Here is a 21,078-nt window from a genome sequence, read left to right as displayed (position 1 = left end):
TACACCTTCCCTCCCTTGCCACTGATCCCCAGGGTACTCCTAAAGATCAGGGAGGAAGGGCCAAGGGCCATCCTCATTGCCCCAAACTGGCCCAGGCAGTACTGGTACCCCTTGCTCCTCAGCCTGACCAAGGAGCTACCCATGAGCCTGCCTCTCACAGAAAAGCTGCTAACCCAAGAAGAAGGGTTAGTACTACATCCAAATCTTAAAACACTCAGCCTGTCTGCATGGCTTATACCCCAGAGGTGGATATCAGGCCACCTTTGAGCAAGCAAGTTCTGGATATCATTAAGGAGGCCAGGAGGCCCAGCACCTGGAAATCCTATTCCGCAAAATGGAAAAGATTTACTGCCTGGTGCCACAATAAGGGTGAAAGCAGCACCCATGCCACTCTTACTTTGGTTCTGGACTACCTGGTGGAGCTCGTGCAGAAGGGATTCTCATACTCCATCAAAATTCATGCCTCAGCTATCTCTGCTCATTTCCAGCAGAGCAACCAATGTGTTCTCCCATCCCCTGTTAAAACAATTCCTTAGAGGGGTGTCACACATCAGACCATCTAGAAGGCCACCCACTCCAGCATGGGACCTGAATTTTGTCCTGGAAAAACTGACTTTACCCCCTTTTGAACCAGCTGCCTCAGCAGAAATGAAGCACCTCTCTTGAAAGACTGCCTTCCTGCTGGTCATTACCTCAGCCAGGACAGTTTCTGAGCTACAGGCTCTCATGTCCATTGAGCCTTTCATTATTTTCCATGCAGACAGTGTGTCTCTTAGAACCAAGCCCTCCTTTATGCCTAAGGTGGTATCTGACGTGACCTTGAGTCAGGCTATCCATCTTTCTACCTTCTTTCCAAACCCACAAAATAGGGGAAAAGTATTCTCCATACATTAGATGTGCCCAGACAGCTTAGATTATATCTAGATAAGACCAAGTCTTTCAGAAAGACTGACCAGCTGTTGGTCAGCTTTGCCCTATGGACAGAGGGGAAACATATATCCAAGCAGACCATTTATAAGTGGATATCACACTTTATCCATTTCTGCTACTTCTTTCATGGGGAGATACCTCCCAAATCAGTCAGAACCCATTCTACTAGGGCAGCATCAACTTCCGCTGCCCTCGTTAGAGACGCTCCTACCAAGGATATTTTAGAAGCTGCCACCTGGACATCAGTTCACACCTTCACAGAACACTACCAACTGGCTATTTTCTCCAAATCCTGGGCAGGCTTTGCTTCAGCAGTCCTGCAGAGCATTGTGGCTTCCACTTGAAGCAGTGAAAGCCTGGACTCCAGCTCCTTCCCTTCCTTCCACCCTACTTTTCAGATTTGGGAATCTTCCCACAAGTGATGACTGCAACAGTGAAACACAAAGAACATAGTACAGTTGTGTACACTTACCATAAATGTAGATGTTCGAGTGTATTCACTGTTGCAGTCCTGTTTCCCTCCCACCTTCCCCCTTTTTATTTCCATCATCGCTAATGGCCAACCCCAGGTTGGCCTACTTCAGGCCTTCTTGGCAGGGCTCCTATAGATTTGGGGGCAAGAAAAACTGATGTAATGGCGTCAGCTGCCTCCCTTTATAGCCATGATGACCTGACATCAGGCACAGGTGACTTACAGCCGATGCAGGAGGGAAATCCGTTACTCTGGTATCCAGGCCAGCCGAGGGCTACCCAGCAGGGATAACCCACAAGTGATGACTGCAACATTGAATACACTCTAACATCTACATTTATGGTAAGTGTACACAGCTGTACTTTTTTCACTTTCATATTGTGATGCTTTTTAAACCTTTATTAGGATGTTTTTATTCTATGTTTGTTGTTTACCTGAAGAGGCCCTCATGCAAAATCTTTTTTGTGGAAGCTAGTGCCTTATTAAATTATTTTCCTCTGTGACAACTTCAGGTGGTTATTGTTTTTCGGAATACTTTTTGCAGACTGTGCTTGTTTCCACCTGCTTGAGCTCTCCATGTTTGTGGCTGTCAAGACTGGTTTCTTAAGGTCACAGGGAAAATAGTGCTAAGAAAAATGGCTAGCTCTAGTTCTCTTGTGCTGCTTTGCACGTCAGCACGTTTGTGGAAGATTGCTTCCCCGCTGACGTCTCTCATACAGCTACTTTTGTTGTGAGTACTGTCCACAACAGTACCTTTTTCAGGACATATACATTTAGTTTTGTGTAGTGGCTCCTTTTCACCAACAGTGTTATAACTTACCTGCAGACACCCTTTTGAGGATCACATGGCTGTTTGTTTTTTTTGCATTTCTAATGAATGTCTTTATTATAAAAAGTGCGGAAGGCATACTTTATTCAAATAATGAATGATTGACAGCTGACATTGTTACTGTTTTCCTCTCCTAATCCCTAAAAAGTATGATAAACAATAACATCAAATGGTTGTTAAGTCATGTCTGCATCAATCACTTTGAAAGTGTAGTTTTGAAAATGTACTGCTTTGGTGAAGATAGACAATTATTATAGTGTAACAGTACAACATTATTTTGATTTTGATTACCCCTTTGGTTTGCTAGCAGGATTATCAGGGTCACATTTACTTTATACCATTCTTGCTTTTCTCTCTCTCTTCCTTTCATTTACTTGTTTGAGTTTGTCTACTTAACTTAATTGATACCTACAACCAAGGTTGAACCAGTAGAATTATGTAATTTAGGCTTTTCCCTTTTTTCTCTCCCCAAGTTATTTTTATTTGTTGTTTTATAGGTTCCTCTCTCTCACATTTTTACCCAGTTATTGATCATTTCAGTCAGCTTGTCTCATATAGTAACGTGTAAAACCAGATTTTTCCCTTTTTGTATGTTAATTATTTTGAAGTTGTACATGTCTCTGCTTTATGCAGATTTTTTATCTAGGTAAGCATTTGTGCAGATATCTGTGTGTGTGTGTGTGTGCACATGCCTTCACGTATATTATTTCTTATTACCTAGGTACAGCTGAAGACGACCTGGTGCTGGAGGTAGTGATTATGATTGGAACTGTATCCATGGATGATTCATGTGCCGTTATGCTTGCCAGATCTGGGATTATCCCTGCACTCATTGAATTACTAAATGGTAAAACAAAAAGCAGCGTCTTGCAAAGAATGCATCTTGTTTTGTTTAACTGTCTAACTAGTGTTCAAGGTGGGATGAATAGAGGATTGTGGAGTTAGAATCCCACCGTGCAACCATTATTTGGTTTGTTATGACTAAATGGTTTGAACTTAACCTGCCACAGATGTTACGTATGTGCATGAGGTTGACTTTAGGAGTATGGTAAGTAAACACCACTGTTGTGGGTACTTACTGAACCCACCAAGCACCTAACCAACCCAAGAACCCAGTTAATTACCACACTGAACAAACATGGACCAGAACTAGGAAGAGTGACTTCCCAGCAATATGTTCACTTCATCCCAAGTTCAGTGCCTTGTAGTGTACTTTGCTAACAGTAACTGCTGGTTTGGCAAAAAGGAAGTACTTTGCATTTGCACACACACACAAACATGCAGTCATAAAATTGTTTTTCCAGGAGAGGACAGTTATAACTTCTAGTGCCAAAACCACTCACCTGTTTTCCACACGGAAGATTGTCACCAGCCAGGTCACTACTTGACAAACTATTCACCCCTAATCTGAGCCAGCTAGCATGCACACAAAGCAGTTTAACTATTAGATAGGCGGATGCCTGGTTAGTCATGCAAAACAGTGCAGTACCCTTATAAATAAAAAAAAAGCCAGTCACATACTTTTGAAAGTTAAATAGGGCTTTCTTTTCTTCCATAATAATCCAGTGCACTAAACAATGAAGACTGTGAGACAAAAGCACTCAGGGTAAGCTTTGTACAGGCAAAATAAAATTAAATACATTCAGTGAGGTTATATCAGAGAAAATACTGTGATACCTGGTTTTCCTACAGTCCTTCGACTGGGAAAGTGAGAAAGAATTTTGACTTTTATTCTTACATCAATTTATTAATTTGCAATTACAGGCACTTCATGCCACACACCAGATTATTTCTTCCATATGAAATTAAATGGCCTTTCCTTTTATAGCAGACAAGAGAGAGCCTGGTGGAGTCCAAATCCCAAATGTCTTGTGGAAGGTGCCATTGTACAATATAAGAATTAGGTGAGTTCTACAGGTCACTGATTCCTGTGAGAATTAGATGTTTTTTTCATGCAGACTGACTCACTGTAGTTGCAAAGTTGGAACAAACAGAATTTCATTACCCAAAGTCCACATGTGCTGAAGAGATACAAAGTCTGGGTTTTGGAAACTGTTCAGGTGCTAGCTTGAATGTGTTAGATTGATGCGTCACACCCATCTACAGCAAGCTTTTTGAAGGAAGCCCTGGAGTTGTGTGGATAAGCTTGCAGTAGTTCTGTGCTACATTTTATCTTGATGCACAACTGCTCTGCCTTGCATCAGTACAGAATAATGCAGAATCAAGCATCTGATAAGATACTACTTCCATTCTCACCTGGCATTTATTTGCTTTAGTGGTTTACCCTGACTTGTTTTAAATGGCCTAACATTTCTCTAACATGTTGGACATAATCTAGACAAGACTTGGAGTAGATGGCAGTGTCTTTTCAACTCCTTTCTGATGACCATCAACCCTCCTCCTGTCACCCAGTTGGCCTATTCATTTACCTGCAGCCTCCCAAGGGCACGGGTCAGGTTAACATGGGTTCAAGGGCATGGGTCAGGTTAACATGGGAGAGACCATCATCTTGGAAACTGATGGATTAAGCCATAACTCCTCTGTGCCAGTTCCAGGCTAACTTGGGCTTTTGACTTAAGAGGTGAACATCCCTCATCTCTGTGGTGATGTGCCTGTCACAGGGAGTCACCCTGCAATGGTGTGCATTGGGACACTGTGAGGCTACACTGTACTCCTGTGGTAGTATGTTACCTCTATGGTGGTCCTGCCCCAGTTGACCTGGTGTGCACTCTGCCATGCTCTCCATTAACCCTGTCGCAGCTTCATCCATCCTCACTGAGAGAGAGAGAGACATGAGTGGGCACAAACCAGTCATTCTTCTCCCTGTCATTGTTGGCTTATCCAGTGCTGGGGCTTCTAAAAGAACCTTGGTATCCGATGTTGTCACTTTTTGTTTGTGCCTTAACAGTTGGATTCGGATCCGATTCGGATGCTTTTTATACAGCTTGTGGATAGTGGAAACTCTTGAGCTCCTCCCTTACCCATAATGCTGTAGTCCTCCACCATGCCTCAGATCTTATTTGCTGCCTTTGCATACAGACATGGTCGCTGCTACCTCTCGAGCGTGTGTGTGGTTTCTTGTCATTTAAGTAAACTAATTATCTGTATAGATCTATCCTTGCTTTGTCTTCAGTATACCTTATATATTTCTCCCTTATCTCATTCCCTCCAGTACAGCTCTTTTGATTGTGTACCTTTAACTCCTAGTGGGCGTGGCTTGAGCCTTTAAAAAATAAAGTTGTCAACTTACAATTCTAACAAATACTCATCGACATAGGTCAAATATCAATACAATTGTGTTTGCCATCATGTATGCTTCAAGATAGAATATTCTGATACCCTTGTATAGGGCATGGTTTTGGAATTAGTAATGCAAATATGAACAAGCAATATTTGATGCCCAGAGGAGCAGTAGGAGGTAACTGCAGATGCACCGGGAAGTGTCACTCGGATGTAATAAGTTATCCAATACTTTTCCCTTTTTAATATACCCTTGTGGGAACCTTTCTAATTACCATCGTTGGCAATTTTTTCTTCACTTTCTTTTTTCTGATTTGCTAAAAAAAAGTTAATTTTTGTTATTCTTGGTGCTATATTTTCTCAGGATGTCTGAAAAGCCTTCAGGTGGGCATAAGATCCCTCTTTCTGATGCGTATGATCCGAGTGTATACTATTTAGGCCCTGCTCATTTAAACATATCATGAGACATTTGTAAATCTTTTAATCCATGGGCCATAGTAGACCGTAAAAAACAGACTTATTCTGATAGGTCTTCTGACTACAACCTTCTCAGAATCATCTGAAGTTAAATCCTTCAAATTAGACAAATGGAGTCCAGGAAGTGACTGTCGGACCCTTCTGGATCCTCCACAATGTCTCCGATTCTCCCATGGACCCAGCCCATAAAGTATGAAAACAGTCTGACCTGAAGACTAAATTTTCAGATAAGTGTGCCTCAGATGCCCGATCTGTTTCATTGGATCTGATACCTTCAGATCCAAAACCACTCCCTCTGACCTGGTATGCATCCTCTCTGGACCCTGTTCCTTCCAGGCTGCCACCACCTTTTTTTAGAGGGACACCGCCATTCTAGGTCCCCTTCAAGTGGCCTCCTCTTCTCATTCTTCCAGGAGGCTGACAGAAGCAGATGTGGATAGAATGATGAGGAAGTTTCTCTCAGCACAGATTCAGATGGGAATTCTTCTAGCTCCTACCCCTTTGGGTCCGGAGACCTTTACCAGTGCTACTCCACCCATATTGGTTCCTTCTCCAATCTAACCCTTGACTTTAGAGCCCTTGTATCCAAGTCTTCTGGGACTATGTGTATCAGATCCAAAGACTGTTGTATCTTTGGCCCCAACACATTCTCTGAGTGTACTGGCTCGAGGGTGTCAAAGTCGTAACGTCATTGTCGATCCGATGTCTTAGAGTAGACTCTGCAGTTGTCAGAGCCATCTCTGCCTCTCGGAGCCTCAGCATTGGACAGCTTGGATCTGACCTCTGCCTCAGGTGGGCTGCTGTCAGGTCAGAGGGAGCCAACAGTCTGGAAGCATGTCCTCTCAGCTCCATTGACCTTCTTCTCCCAGGAGCGTTCTGTCTTTGAGATGGTGGAGAGAGTGTTCCCTGCTTCTAGAGGACAGACAATTCCACCTCCATTGGATCTTTCTTCTGAATCCCACATGTCTTTGTACCTTGAGCCTCAACACTTCACTCCACAGGGACAACCAGCCCAAAGTCTCCAGGCTACCCAGCAGGGTATACTCATATGTTCTGCTACTTCTCCAGAATAACTGAAGAAGTCCCTAGGAGGAGAAAGTGCAAGAGGAGGCTCTTGGACTCTCCTCAAGAGTTGGTCACAGAAGATACCAATTTTGATGAGGGTGAAGGGTCAACAAGATCACCACCTGATGATGTCTCCTTTGGCGACATCCTGGAGATCCTCAAGCAAAGGAGTGGTTAGTCTACCAGTAACCTTTCCCAAGAGGAATCCGTATTCCTGGAAGCCTTTGGGTGTAGCCCATCTACCTTCCTACCTAGATAGGGATGGAAGGACCCCGGCGCTGTTGAGCCAATCCCCTAGAGACCAGACAGGATTCTGGCACCACCAAAAGGAAGAGAATTTTGGACCAAAGGAATACCAGAAGATGCCATGGTCATAGCAGCGGCCACAAAAAAAAGAACTCCCGGAACAGAGCTCATCGGTCCATCCCTCTGACAGGGAGTCCAGGGCATTGTACAGATTTGGGAAGTGTGTAATTGCTTCAGTGACCTTTGCACTCAGGTTGATGAGTTATTTGCCACACTTTAACAGACTTCAGAGGGACTTGATTAAAGAACGTTCCAAATACCTCTCTGAGACCATTACTTCTGTGGGACAAAGCTCTGTTGCCTCACAGTTGGCTACCCTGCAGTCCATCTCAAATTTGGCCATAAGGTTTATTTCACATGCAGCTGAAGGTACCTCAAGGGCAGCAGGTTCAAGCATTTCTATAAGGAGACATGCCTGGATTTGCCTGTGTTATTCAAGGAGTCCTTTAAGTCCTCCTTCATCAATGCTCCCTTAGACGGAAGTTCTTTGGTACTAAAGTGAACGACATACACTCCAAGTGTGAGCAAGGCAGTAAGATCCTGTCTGCACTGAGCGTATGTTTCTTGACTCCTCAAAGAACCTTTTATAGGAATCAACAGGGAGGTCAAAAATTTGGGTCAGAAAGTCCCAGGGTCCTTTCCATGATTCTTATGCAGATAGTTCCCCTAAGGATGACTGGATGTGCTCAGTAGATCATCAGATGTGTACTATCACATAAAAATTAACAGATGATCCAGGGGATACCTATGCTTCTGGCTGTGAGCCAGTAATTATCTGGCGCATTTCTCCCCGGGCCTCTGCTGAAAACAGGCTTTGTGGAACCTAGTCAGACTTTCCCGGTCAACAAATGATAAATAAAATAAAAATAAAAAAATAAAATAAAAATCATCAATTCAGAGCCCTGCCCTTTGGCCTCACCACAGCCCCCAGAGTGTTCACCAAATGCATGGCAGTAGTAGCAGCTCATTTGAGTTTGCAGGGATTCTGAATGTTTCCATGCTTAGATGACTGGCTCCTAACCACTCCAACCAGGCATTTTCTAATAAAGGCATGAGAGTATGTACTCCAGATTTGCTTGCATCTAGGAATTATCATCAGTCACAACAAATCTCAGCTAGAACCATCCCATACCTTATTCAATATGGTGTCAGTGACAACCTGCCTTTCCTTACCAAGGGTACAGACTATTTGATTTCAAGTCAAAAAGTTCAGAATTTTTTTCTACCAGCATGATTGGTTCTACAAGCCTAGGGGTCAATGTGCATGTGATAGTTTTGGTTCGGTTATCAAGATACCATATTAGAATTCTTCAATGGACCCTAGCAACTCAGTGGTCCATGGTACCTAAACTATGTCTACCTACATCAGAATAACTCAAGCATGCAAAAAGTACCTCTTGTGGTGGATTCGCTCAGATCAGATATTACAAGGATGTCCCTTCATTCTTCCTTAACCCAAAACCATAGTGACCACAGATGCTTCCCAAATTGGGCGGGAGGGGCACTTCTTTGGAAGACAGTCCAAGGCACATGGTCCCCCAAAGAGGCCAACACACATACAGATGTCCTGGAAATGAGAGCAGTACCCCTAGCGTTGCAGGCCTTTCAAGACCGTCTCCCTTCTCAGACTGTTGCGATACAGATCGACAGTATGTCATGGTGTGGTACATCAACACACAAGGAGGAACTACATCTTACCCCCTGTGTTGAGAAGCTCCGAGTGTGGCAATGGGTGATCCCATTCAGTCAATTTATAGCAACACGCATTCTGGAGAAATCCAACATGATATCAGACAAGCTGAGCAGGTCCATTTTATTGCCTCATGAGTGGTCTCTCAACATGAAAGTCATGGATAAGATATTCCACCAATGCGGTCAACCCTGCTGCAACCTCTTTGCATCTCCCTTCAATAATAAGTATAGCAGGTTCTTTGCTCTAATCCTTCAAGTGGGGGAATCACCAACAGACAAGTCTCCTCCATGCCTGGCTCCCTGGTCTTTTCTGTGCTTACCCCCCACCCCCTCTAATCCCAATGTTTTTTCAGAAAGCATCTGAATTGAAGAGAAAAGTCATCCTCATTGCCCATTATTGGCCTTGTCAGATTTTTTTCCCTTCCTTTGGCCTCATCTAGTTCACTCTCTATGGATGCTGGAACCAATTCCAGAACTCCTGTCTCACCCAACAAACATGATTCACCTGGACATTTTAGGCCTAAAGCTGACCGCATGGTTTCCCCACTTCCATTGACAGCTAGACAACCCAAGCTGTCCCTTCCCTGTCTGTCACATTCTTTTATCTTCCCTTATAGCTTCCACTAGGAATATTTACAGATGTAAATGGAAAAGATTTGTTTTTGTGCACAATAGAAAGACAGTGACCCTTTCTCAGCACCAGCACATAAAGTTTTCCAGTTTTTGGCTACATTTTTTAATGAAGGGGCTAGCTCTTTGACTATTTAAGTACAACTAGCTGTCATTTCTAATTTTCATGAAGGAGTTAACAGTTCCACCTTAGCTTCTTCAAAACTTTGTAAGGCCTTTATAAGGCGTAACCTTCACCTGAGATCCTTATTTTAAAGATCCAGCCCCGCCATGAGATTTGAATTTAGTTTTACAAGCTTTGAATCAGTCTCCATTTGAACTATCAGCAAAGTGTGAACTAAAAGTTTAACCGGGAAAACTCTCTTTAGTAGCTGTAACCTCTCCTCGAAGAGACTCTGAACTTCAAGCCTTGTCATCTAAGTCTCTTTATTTAATTTTCTATAGAGATAGAGTGGCATTACGAACCAACCCATCTTTTCTTCATAAGGTGGTGTTAGAATCCAGCATCAATCAATCTGTTAATTTTTCACTTTTCTTTCCAAATTTCACAAAGGAGAATACATGTTATATTTGTTGCATGTTCACAGACAGTTATGTTTCTATTTGCATAGAACAAAGAATTTCAGAAAAACAGGTCAAATGTTTTTCTTTTGCAGAATCGAAATTGGACAAGACAGTTACAGATGGAACCTTAGCCCAATTATTAACTGATTGCATTTCCTTTGTCTATAATAAATTGGGTTTGTCTTTGTCAAAACCTTAGAGAGCCTATTCAACCAGATTCATGGCAACGTCTTCAGTATTTTTTATCTAGGGCTTCCCTGGATGATATCTGTGAGGCTCAACTTGGGCGAATCCTCATACCTTTATTACTCATTACAAATTGGATCTGGTCTCTAGAGGAAGAGCAGCCTTCAGCTCAACAGTGCTCAGGAATATCCTTCCTTAGAGTCCTCCCATGGTTCAGGTAGCTGGGTCCCAATTGTTGAGGAATGAATGAAATTTGACAACATCAGGTAGATGTTATGTACTCACCATAAAATTCCGTCTGTGTTGTCCATTTTCATTCTTCCCCAACTCCCCTCCCTCCAACCCTCTACCATTTGCTTTGTGATTTCTGGAAGAATGAGAAGGTAATAAGGGAACCAATGATGTTCTTCATGTTTCACTGTAGCAGTCATCACTTGTGGGTTATCCCTGCTGGGTAGCCCTCGGCCGGCCTGAATACCAGAGTAAAGTATTTCCCTCCTACGTCGGCTGTTCTGAGACTGAGACTGTGGCTGACGTCAGTTCGTTAGGGCTATAAAGGGTGACAGCTGACGCCATTACATCAGTCTTTCATGTGGAGCCCAAAGCAGAAGCAATTTTGCGAGTGTGTCGGTCGGCCGTTGCCAGAGTGAGGAACACCATCAGAAGCCAAGTACCCCATTGGGGAATATTTTCTTGTTTTTAACCGATCTCAGAGAAAGTCAATAATTGTCTCAGTTGTAGAAAGCAGATCCAACACTGAGACTTCCATTCTCTCTGCATCACTTGTTTAGGCCCAGACCACGACGTCCCCAGGTGTTGGTTCTGTGCCCTGTTTAATGCTAGAACCATATGAAAAAGAGCTGAAGTTGTAGCTAGGCATTTTAGTGACTCTTTTTCACAACACGATATGGTGTCAGTCTCTCAACCGGCTACTGACTTACCTAGAAAAAAGAAAGACAAGGATAAAGATAGGCCTCTAAAAGTTAGGCCCTCTGATGACTCGGGTCAGAAGTCTGGTATTTTTCAACTCAGTGTTACAGCTGAAGTCAGTGAGACACCTTCACAGCCCCTGACGCCAGCCGAGGAACCATCGCAGGCTTCTACTGAGACCCGTTCGGAGTCCGGTACACCTCCAGATCCATCTTCCCCTGCCAGTATGTCGTTTCATTTTCACACGGTCGGGTCCAAAGCCGCTTTGGAGGTACCGGCTTCGGCTGAGATACCTCCAACTACCGAAGCCAGGCTCAGACTGACACAATGCCGCTGGTTAAACTCACATTGTATATGACTAACGACCCATCCAGGCCCAAGCCTAGGACTAACCCCAAAAAGGTCCCTCTCCAAGTACCCAGCCACTGACCTTCACCTAGCCAGCCTGCCCCTCGGTGTCAGCAAATGCTCAGAATGGTAGAAGACTTGATGACTCTTATTAGGGAAAGCCAGCCCCACCCTCACCAAAAGAAAAAGGGACACCTCCCCTGAGATCCTCACTGATCAGGAATCAGAAGAATCTGTCCTTGAGTAGTCAGACATAGAAGACCAGCCCTTAGCAACATTTGGGGACTCTGATGCTGATGACCCCATCCCCCCCCCCCCCGAGGACCTTTCTTTTGGGGAAACCTCAAATTCCCTCAGAGAACACTTTCAGTTGGAGGCCCAGGATTATCTTCAGTCTAAGAAGTGACTCAGAGAGTTCCTTGGCCTGCCCCAGAGTAAACCTCTGGCCATTCCGCCTATCCTGGATGTAGTGGAGGATGTTTATCCAGAATCTGCCCTTTCACCAGATTCTCTCCCCCAGCACCCAGGACACCAGACAGACATTACAGGGTGCAAGACATCCACACACATCTTTTCAAAAACCCTACTGCAGACCCTGAATTCATTACTCAAGGCCCTAAGGGAGCTATGGCAAGCTCATCTAAAAATCCTATCCCAGCTGAAAAAGAAAACAGAGCTTTCGACAGAATGGAAGAAAAGGTATACACTTCAACCAGTTTAGCTGTAAGAGCCTTACATTGTCAATTCCATATGCTGAAATTCCAGCAAAATGTCTTCGAACCAATTAAGGAGAAGTTATCTTCCATTCCTGACAATACTACCACCAGAGAATTAACAGACCTCATATAGTCTAGCTCTCAGGTAGCCAAACACTCCTTGCATTGTGGTTTTGATGCCTTAGAGGCTTCTACCAGGGCTGCAGTCACAGGCTCAGTAATTAGAAGACATGCCTGGTTAAGGGAGCAACCTTTGCCTGACCAGGTAAAATCCAAACTGCTAGACGGTCCCTTAGATAAAGACCAGTTATCTGGCCCTAAAGCAGAAGAGATCATTAAGAAAGTGGAGCACAAAGCCAAGTCCATGCAAACTGTCAAGGGCTTCTTACAGGTTCAACCTCCCAGTTTTAGCAGAAACTTCCCCACTAAACACTGGTCCTTTCCCTCTCAAACAAAACCAGCTCAGAGAAAGAGACACAGAGACAGAACCCCTAGGCATCAGTCCCATAGCCAACAAAGACCCAGGCAGTGGTCCACTGCTGCTCCTAGGCAAGGAAGTTCTAAACCAACTCTGTTCTCCCAGAACTTTCAGTGACTCTCTCCCCTCTGCCCCTCATGTCACCAAACAGGCTAGGAGGAAGACTTTCCCTCTTCTAAGAAAACTGGCAAGCCATCATCTCAGAAATTATTACCAGCAGGTACAGATTCTATTTCAAAGAAAAGCCAAAAAGCTCAGGTTGTCCCGACATCCCTGCAAATCAGAGGACAGAAGCTATTCGTCAGATCAGAAAGCTTTATGCCTAGGGTGCTGTAGAACCTGCATCAAAGGAACAGACTGGAAAAGGCTTTTATTCAAGACTGTCCCTGGCTCTCAGAAAAGAGGGCACCTGGCACCCTATCCTAGACCTCTCCACTCTGAATCTTTCCCGCTTGGTTCAAAAATTCAAGGGGTTGGGAGGGTGGACTAATGGCTAAGGTGTTTGCCTTACAAACACAAGGTGCAGGGTTTGAGTCTCACAAGGGATAATTGGCTAGGCTTAAAATGGCTCACAAGGGCAGTTAGCCTAGTACTAATCTATGAACCTAATCTATGAACCTGACTCTACAAAAACTACTACCTATGCTCCTGCCACAAGCCTGGTTAGTGACCCTAGATCTGAATGATGCCTACCTGCATATCCCTATCAGGCAGTCCTGCAGGAGTTGCCGAAGGTTCAGAGCAGGGTCCCAGCACTTTCAGTTGTCTGCTCTGCCCTTTGGCTTATCCACTGCTCCCAGAGTCTTTACCAAGTGCCAGAATGGCATACACATTTATCCCTATCTCAGCAATTGCCTCATACAGGCAGAAACCAAGTAAAAAGTCCTGCAGGACCTCTCCTTCGTGCAGACCCTACTAACCTCACTGAGATTCACCATCAACATGGAGAAGTCCCATCTACAGCCCACACGAAGGATAACCTTTCTGGGCACCCTTCTAGACACCTCAGCACAAATGGCCTTCCTCCCTCCACGTTAACAGGCCTTTCTACAGTCTTACTTCACCCAGCTGGCACACAAAACCCACCCTACTGCCAGAAAAATCCTGCAAACCCTGGGATACATGGCCTCCTGCATCCCCTGGTACCCCTTGCAAGGCTGGACCTGAAAAATTGCAGTGGTACCCAAGGAACATCTGGTGCCAACACTTCCAGCCACTGGAACACCAACTCCCCCTGATTCCTTGTCTAGGGAAGGAGTTCCTATGGTGGGCCGAGGCTTGCACTCTCAACAAGGGACTGCCCTTTGTCCTTCAGCTACATGACCAAACCATAACCACAGACGCCTCAGACATTGCCTGAGGAGCTCACATAGGAACACTGTGAACTCAGGCCTTTTGGGAACAGGAGGTTCTGTGTCTCCATATCAACCTGAAAGAAATGCTAGCAGTACACAGAGCAATCCTAACATTCCAAGAACATCTGTCACCAGGAGTCCTTTTAATCAAGACAGACAACACTACTAACGTAGTACATCAACAAGCAAAGGGGCACCCATTATTACCCCATGTGTCACTTAGCTATGAAAATGTGGCAGTCAGCCTCAACTTGGGACTGCATCTGATAGCACAGTACCTTCCAGGGAAACAAAACACCCTGGCAGACCAATTAAGCAGACAACTCCTGGATCCCCTGAGTGGCAGTTGCACAGGGAGTCCTTCCTAAAGTTCAGTAAGATCTGGGGGAAACCAGACATAGACCTTTTTGCAAGCTATCAGAATTGCCAGCGAACCAAATTCTGTTAGAGAGTTTCACCCAGAAGCTTGGAGGGTGGACGCCCTCTTCTTCCACTGGGGCAGCCTATTTGTGTACGTACCCCCCCCCCACTACCTCTGATACCCAGGGTGCTGCAAAAGATCAGAGAGCAAGGGCCAAGGGCTATCCTAATTGCCCCAAACTGGCCAAGGCAGCACTGGTACCCCATGCTCCTCAGTCTGAGCATGCACCCTCCCATCCCCCTACCCCCCACCACAGACCTTCTCACACAACAGAAAGGGAAGCTACTGCACCCAGGCCTTACCACACTCAAGTTAACTGCATGGTTGATTCCTCAAAGGCAGATAACACTGCAGCCCTCAGTAAACAAGTGTTAGACATTATTAAGGAGGCCCGTAGACCCAGCACCAAACAAATAGACCCAACACCAGGAAATCTTGATGTTCTTCTTCTTGAAAAGGACTAGGGTTTGCCCCGTTAACCGCCTCGCCCTTGGACTTCGTTCTTGGGGAGCTGGTTAGGTAGGCTGGAGGTTCAGGACAAATTTCTCACAGTCCCAGGGAGACTTTACTATTGATGGATGTAACCCTCAGGCAGGCCAGCAGGAAGGGGCCTCAGGTAACATTTAGAACAGAGATTCTGATGCAGAAGAGTCGCTCTCCCCTATATTCTGATTCTTTCTATTATTCTGATTCTGAGGTGGACCTCTCTCCTCCTTCCTCTTCTCCTCCTTTCATTCTCAGAGACTTTCGTTAGGGAGCATTTAGGAGCATTTAAGGCTGTGATTTCTCTGATTTGATTCCAGGAAAAAAGGGAATTTTTTTTTTGTTTTTTCTCCCCAGCATAGCCTTTATACCTCTCCTGTTCTTTCTTGGTGGGAAGATGTTTTTACAGAGGCTTCTCTTAAGGTGCCCAGTTTTCAAGAGTCTTATCTTTCAACTCAGAGGCTTCCAGAGGTTGTTTCACAGGGACAGGTTGCTAAGGCTTCTGTTGTTAAAAAAACGTCCCTCTCCGATAAAGAGGCAAGGGCCTTGGACAGATGGGAAATTCTATCAGTTCCTCTGCTGTTCTAGCCCTATCCATAGCTTCTCTTTCTCACAAAAAGAATATGCCCCGTGATAGCTTTTGGACGAGAGGCCTGATTCTGATTCGCCTTATTTTGCTGACCTAGCTTCGATTCTGGCTCAGAAGGACGAGCTTCTTCAGCAGTGATGCCTGGGGTATTTAGCAGTGCTGCCTGGGGTCCAGTGAAAACTTAAAAGAGTCAGTACCTCTTCCCCTCATAAATACAGTGCAAATCTAGATGAGACTGAATACCTCCCCGGACAAACAAAAGAATCTCTGCCACTCTACTTCACAATAACTATCAGCATCACACCGGGCTCACTGTGTAGCATAGCCCTTCCGCCTTAGGCCTTCATGGTGGTGCATTCTTGTATTCTGGTGCTTCCTGGTGCCTCCCAATGCCAAAGGTCATGAGGGAAGCTACAATGGTATCTCAAAAAATCTATGGACAGCCGCACTGCCAGGATCTGGACACACTTCCGCCCGGGGCCAATACCAAAAAGGAATTTTTGGTGTGGTGGGCTCAGCAATGTCACCTAAACAAGGGAAACAGCACCCGCGTGACCCGCCAGAGGCAGTCAGGTTCCAGATGCCTCGATGCCTCTTGGGGAGCTTCATCTCGCTCATCTCATGAAAGTGGATAAAGTGTCGTCAGCCTGTCAGACTAGCATCACATATCAACTTGAAGGAAATGTTGGCAGTCCAGTTTGTAATAATGGCTTCAAGGATTTACTTTCTCCCAGGACAGGTGCTGATTCGTTCAAGCAATTTTTAGAGGGGCAAAGAAAGAAAGACCCCCACGAGCTAGAGCCTACTCCTGCTTGGGACTCAATTATGTGTTAGAAAAACTCACTCTACAACCTTTTGAGCCCTGCAGCTACTGCTGAGTTGAATGTTACCTTCCTCATGGCGGGTGAGCCTGATTTTGATTTTCCAGTATAATTTTAGCTAAGGATAGGGTATCTCTACGTCCTAACCCTTTCCTTTCCAAGGTGGTTTCAAGTGTGTCTTAAACCAAAACTATTCTTAATTTACACCTTTTATATGCACCCCCCAAAAATGGGGGGAGAATTTTTGCACTTTAGATGAGATGTGCAGTAGCCACGCATACTTAAACATAAAACATTACTTTCCAGATAGTCCACAGTTTGTTTGTTCTTTTGTTTTGTGTGTTGTTGTAAGTGGGCTCCAGGCTGCAACAAAATTATTTCTAAGTGATGGCTCTTGTTTTGCTTTTTTGTTTTTGTCATCATGGCAATGAGATTCCAACAGGGATTAGACCCTCATTCCACTAGGGCTACTGCCACTTGGGGTGGCAATATTTTGAGGCAGCTACTTGGAGTTCAGTAACATATTTTTCTATACATTACCACCTTCCTCTCTACTCTAAATCTAGGCTGGGTTTGCCACTGCTATTTTATTTTTGGCAGCTCCAGCTCCTGCTTCTTTCTCATCCTGCCATCCTTCCTCCTCCCCCTGCTTTGGGAATCTACCCAAGTGTAAATGGAGAGAGCAATGAATGATGAAGAAAGTAGTACAGTTGAATACCTTACACCAAATGTGTAGATTCAAGGAGTCCACATGCTTGCAGTCAACCTTCCCTCCCCTTCCCTCTGTGTTTTAGGTGGTTGTGTGGATATAGGTTTTCCTTGTAGTAATTTGTAAGTTGTGTACAGTTTGGGTGCAGGGGTGCTTGTTTTTTTTGGTTTTTTTTTGCCCTGCTGTCTAGGTCTCTGACATCTGGGGCAAGAAAATAGAGAAGATATGGCGTCGTGCTTGCGTTTATATTCTGACGCCCTGGCCAGTTTAATGCGCCATGACCGACGCAGCCATATACTTTTGGTATTTGTAAGGACTGCAGCAATGTGGATCTTCGAACATCTACATTTACGGTAGGTACAAAACTGTACTTTTTGCAAAATGGAAAAGGTTCAACTACTGGTGCAGCAGCAGAGACGCAGAGAGCACCGATGCCTCCTTACCACTGGTTCTGGGCTACCTGGCAGAGATTCTAAAAAAGGGGTTGTCTTACTCCTTTATCAAGACTCATGCTTCAGCTATCTCAGCCTATGTCCAGGCGGAGCAGCCCATGTTCTCTCAACCTATGTCCAGGCAGAGCAGCCCTTTTTCTCTCAGCCTATGTCCAGGCAGAGCAGCCCTTGTTCTCTCAGCCTATGTCCAGGCAGAGCAGCCCTTGTTCTCTCAGCCTGTGTACATGCGGAGCAGTCCTTGTTCTCTCAGCCTATGGCCAGGAAGGGCAGCTCTTGTTCTCTCAGCCTGTCCAGGCGGAGCAGCTCTTGTTCTCTCAGCCTGTCCAGGTGGAGCAGCTCTTGTTCTCTCAGCCTATGTCCAGGTGCAGCAGCCCTTGTTCTCTCAGCCTATGTCCAGGCGCAGTAGCCCTCAGTCTCACAGCCTATGTCCAGGCGGAGCAGCCCTTGTTCTCTCAGCCTATGTCCAGGTTGAGCAGCCCTTGTTCTCACAGCCTATGTCCAGGCGGAGCAGCCCTTGTTCTCTTAGCCCATGTCCAGGAGGAGCAGCCCTTGTTCTCTCAGCCTATGTCCAGGTTGAGCAGCCCTTGTTCTCACAGCCTATGTCCAGGCGGAGCAGCCCTTGTTCTCTCAGCCCATGTCCAGGAGGAGCAGCCCTTGTTCTCTCAGCCTATGTCCAGGCGGAGCAGCCCTTGTTCTCTCAGCTTATGTCCATGCGGAGCAGCCCTTGTTCTCTCAGCCTATGTCCAGGCGGAGCAGTCCTTGTTCTCTCAGCCTATGTCCATGCGGAGCAGTCCTTGTTCTCTCAGCCTATGTCCAGGCGGAGCAGTCCTTGTTCTCTCAGCCTATGTCCATGCGGAGCAGTCCTTGTTCTCTCAGCCTATGTCCAGGCGGAGCAGTCCTTGTTCTCTCAGCCTATGTCCAGGCGGAGCAGGCCTTGTTCTCACAACCTATGTCCAGGCGGAGCAGGCCTTGTTCTCTCAGCCTGTGTCCAGGCAGAGCAGGCCTTGTTCTCTCAGTCTATGTCCAGGCAGAGCAGCCCTTGTTCTCTCAGCCCATATCCAGGAGGAGCAGCCCTTGTTCTCTCAGCCTATGTCCAGGTGGAGCAGCCCTTGTTCTCTCAGCCTATGTCCAGGAGAAGCAGCCCTTGTTCTCTCAGCCTATGTCCAGGAGGAGCAGCCCTTGTTCTCTCAGCCTATGTCCAGGTAGAGCAGCCCTTGTTCTCTCAGCCTATGTCCAGGAGGAGCAGCCCTTGTTCTCTCAGCACCTCTTAAAACAGTTCCACAGAGGTGTAGCTCACATCAGAGCACCTAGAAGGCTACCTGCACCAGCTTGGGATCTAAACTTTGTTTTGGTAAAGTTGACTCTACCTCCTTTTGAACCAGCATCCTCAGCAGATCTCAAGTACCTCTCTTGGAAAACTACTCTGTTGCTAGCTATCACTTCTGCCAGGAGGGTATCTGAACTCCAGGCCCTCATGGCCACTGAGCCCTTCATCATTTTCCACGCAGACAGGGTCTCTCTGAGAACCAACCCCTCCTTTATGCCTAAGGTGGTCTCTGATGTAACCCTCAACCAGACCATTCAGATTCTGCATATCCTGGATGTACACAGACAATTGAGATTTTACCTTGACAGGACCAAATCAGTCAGAAATATTGACCAACTACTGGTTTCGTTCACCCCTGGGGTAGAGGGTGAACCAATTACATAGCAGACCATTTCGAAATGCATCTCTCATTGCATACATTTCTGCTATGCCTTCCATGGAAAGTGCCCTCTTAAATCCATCAGATCTCATTCCACTAGAGCAGCCTCTACGTCCATGGCCTTCCTGAGAGGGGTTCCTACCAAGAATATTCTAGAGGCAGCTACATGGACATCTATCCACACTTTCACCAAGCACTACCAGCTAGCTACATTCTCCAAAGCCCAGGTAGGATTTGAATCTGCAATCCAGCAGGGCATGCTAGCATCCCCATAACCTATATAACATGCTTCCACCCACTCCCTCAGCTTTGGGAATCTTCCCACAAGTGATGACTGCAACAGTGAAACATGAAGAACATAGTACAGTTGTGTACACTTACCATAAATGTAGCTGTTCGAGTGTATTCACTGTTGCAGTGCTGTTTCCCTCCCACCTTCCCCCCATTTTTCTGTATCTTCTTAGGGTCTCCTGACTGTTGGGGGGCAAGAAAAACTGATGTAATGGTGCCTGCTGTCACCCTTTATAGCCCTGAAGACCTGACATCAGCCACAGTCTCAGAACAGCCAACGCAGGAGGGAAATCCTTTACTCTGGCATTCAGGCTGGCCGAGGGCTACCCAGCAGGGATAACTCACAAGTGATGCCTGCAACAGTGAATACACTCATACATCTACATTTATGGTAACTGTACACAACTTTACTTTATTTGAGCTCCAGATATTGGTTTCTCATCTTAGTGTTGTTTCTAATAGTTTGTGAAGCTAAAAAGCCAGCAAACAAGATCTGAGTTATGGTAGGGGACTAGAGCATTATGGGTAAATGACGAGCTTGAGAGTTTGCAGTATCCATGAGCTGTAAAAAGTGGCCGAGTCAGATCCAGTCATTGGATCTGAACCAAATTGTTGAGGAAGAATGAAAATGGACAGCACAGTTGGAACATTATGGTGAGCACATAACTTCTTTGAGTTACAGGTTGGGTTCTTTCCTTGTACACCCTGGAGACCAGAAAGTCAACTAAGTATGCCAGAGTATAGACTCCAGTTCCAGCCACAGTGTAATCTAGCAACATCTGGAAAGTTGCTAGGACATTTTTTCATTCTGAAGGTTGCTTTGGTAAATTAATATATACTAAAACTGGGTAACAAATGATCAGCTCTTTTTCACTGAGGGTTTCAAAGGTACTTGTCAGAACTCCCAGTTATGTCTGAGGTAGTCAGTTAAGTGGCCTCATCAAGCTGCTTCCTTTAACTTCCATCTATTTTAGATGCAGTAAGTGTCTGTGTGTGTGTGTGTGTGTGTGTGTGTGTGTGTGTGTGTTTAACTTTCAGTAATCCACACAGAACATGGTACTTCTATATATTTTATGTGCTAGTACTACTGGAAGAACCAAGAGAATTATCCCGTTTCGAAATTTGCCATTCTTCCAGCATAGTTTGCTTAACTTGCTCAGTTTGGTCTTTGACTTCTAGTGTCCACACAATGCTCCATCAATAGAGTGCACTCTGATCTTTTTATGTTGTACTGCCCAAATTTCCTAATTCTGGATAGGGGATAATTCCTGTCAGAGTGCTACTTCATTACTGAGGTGGTTAGTCCAGGCCTCACTGACATGGTTTAACATCAGATCTCTCCCTCTGATTCCTCTTGTCTTGCACTGCAGATAGCAAATATCATATTT

The 21,078-nt window shown here is 45.3% G+C and overlaps 1 protein-coding gene across 1 annotated transcript in view; it reads left to right on the top strand.

The window, feature by feature from the left end:
- KIFAP3 (kinesin associated protein 3) overlaps positions 1-21,078 on the top strand; it is a gene marked incomplete in the record, with an annotated part of 1,467,647 nt that overhangs the window by 863,841 nt on the left and 582,728 nt on the right. Inside the window, 1 exon segment of the mRNA XM_044085270.1 lies at positions 2,953-3,078. Coding sequence (XP_043941205.1) covers positions 2,953-3,078 — 126 coding nt within the window.

The sequence above is a fragment of the Protopterus annectens genome, chromosome 10.part0 (assembly GCF_019279795.1).
Source record: "Protopterus annectens isolate FY-2018-M chromosome 10.part0, PAN1.0, whole genome shotgun sequence".
Classification (NCBI taxonomy): Eukaryota; Metazoa; Chordata; order Ceratodontiformes; family Protopteridae; genus Protopterus; species Protopterus annectens.
Note: the sequence above shows the minus strand (reverse complement) of the source record. Positions and strands in the feature narration are given on the sequence as shown.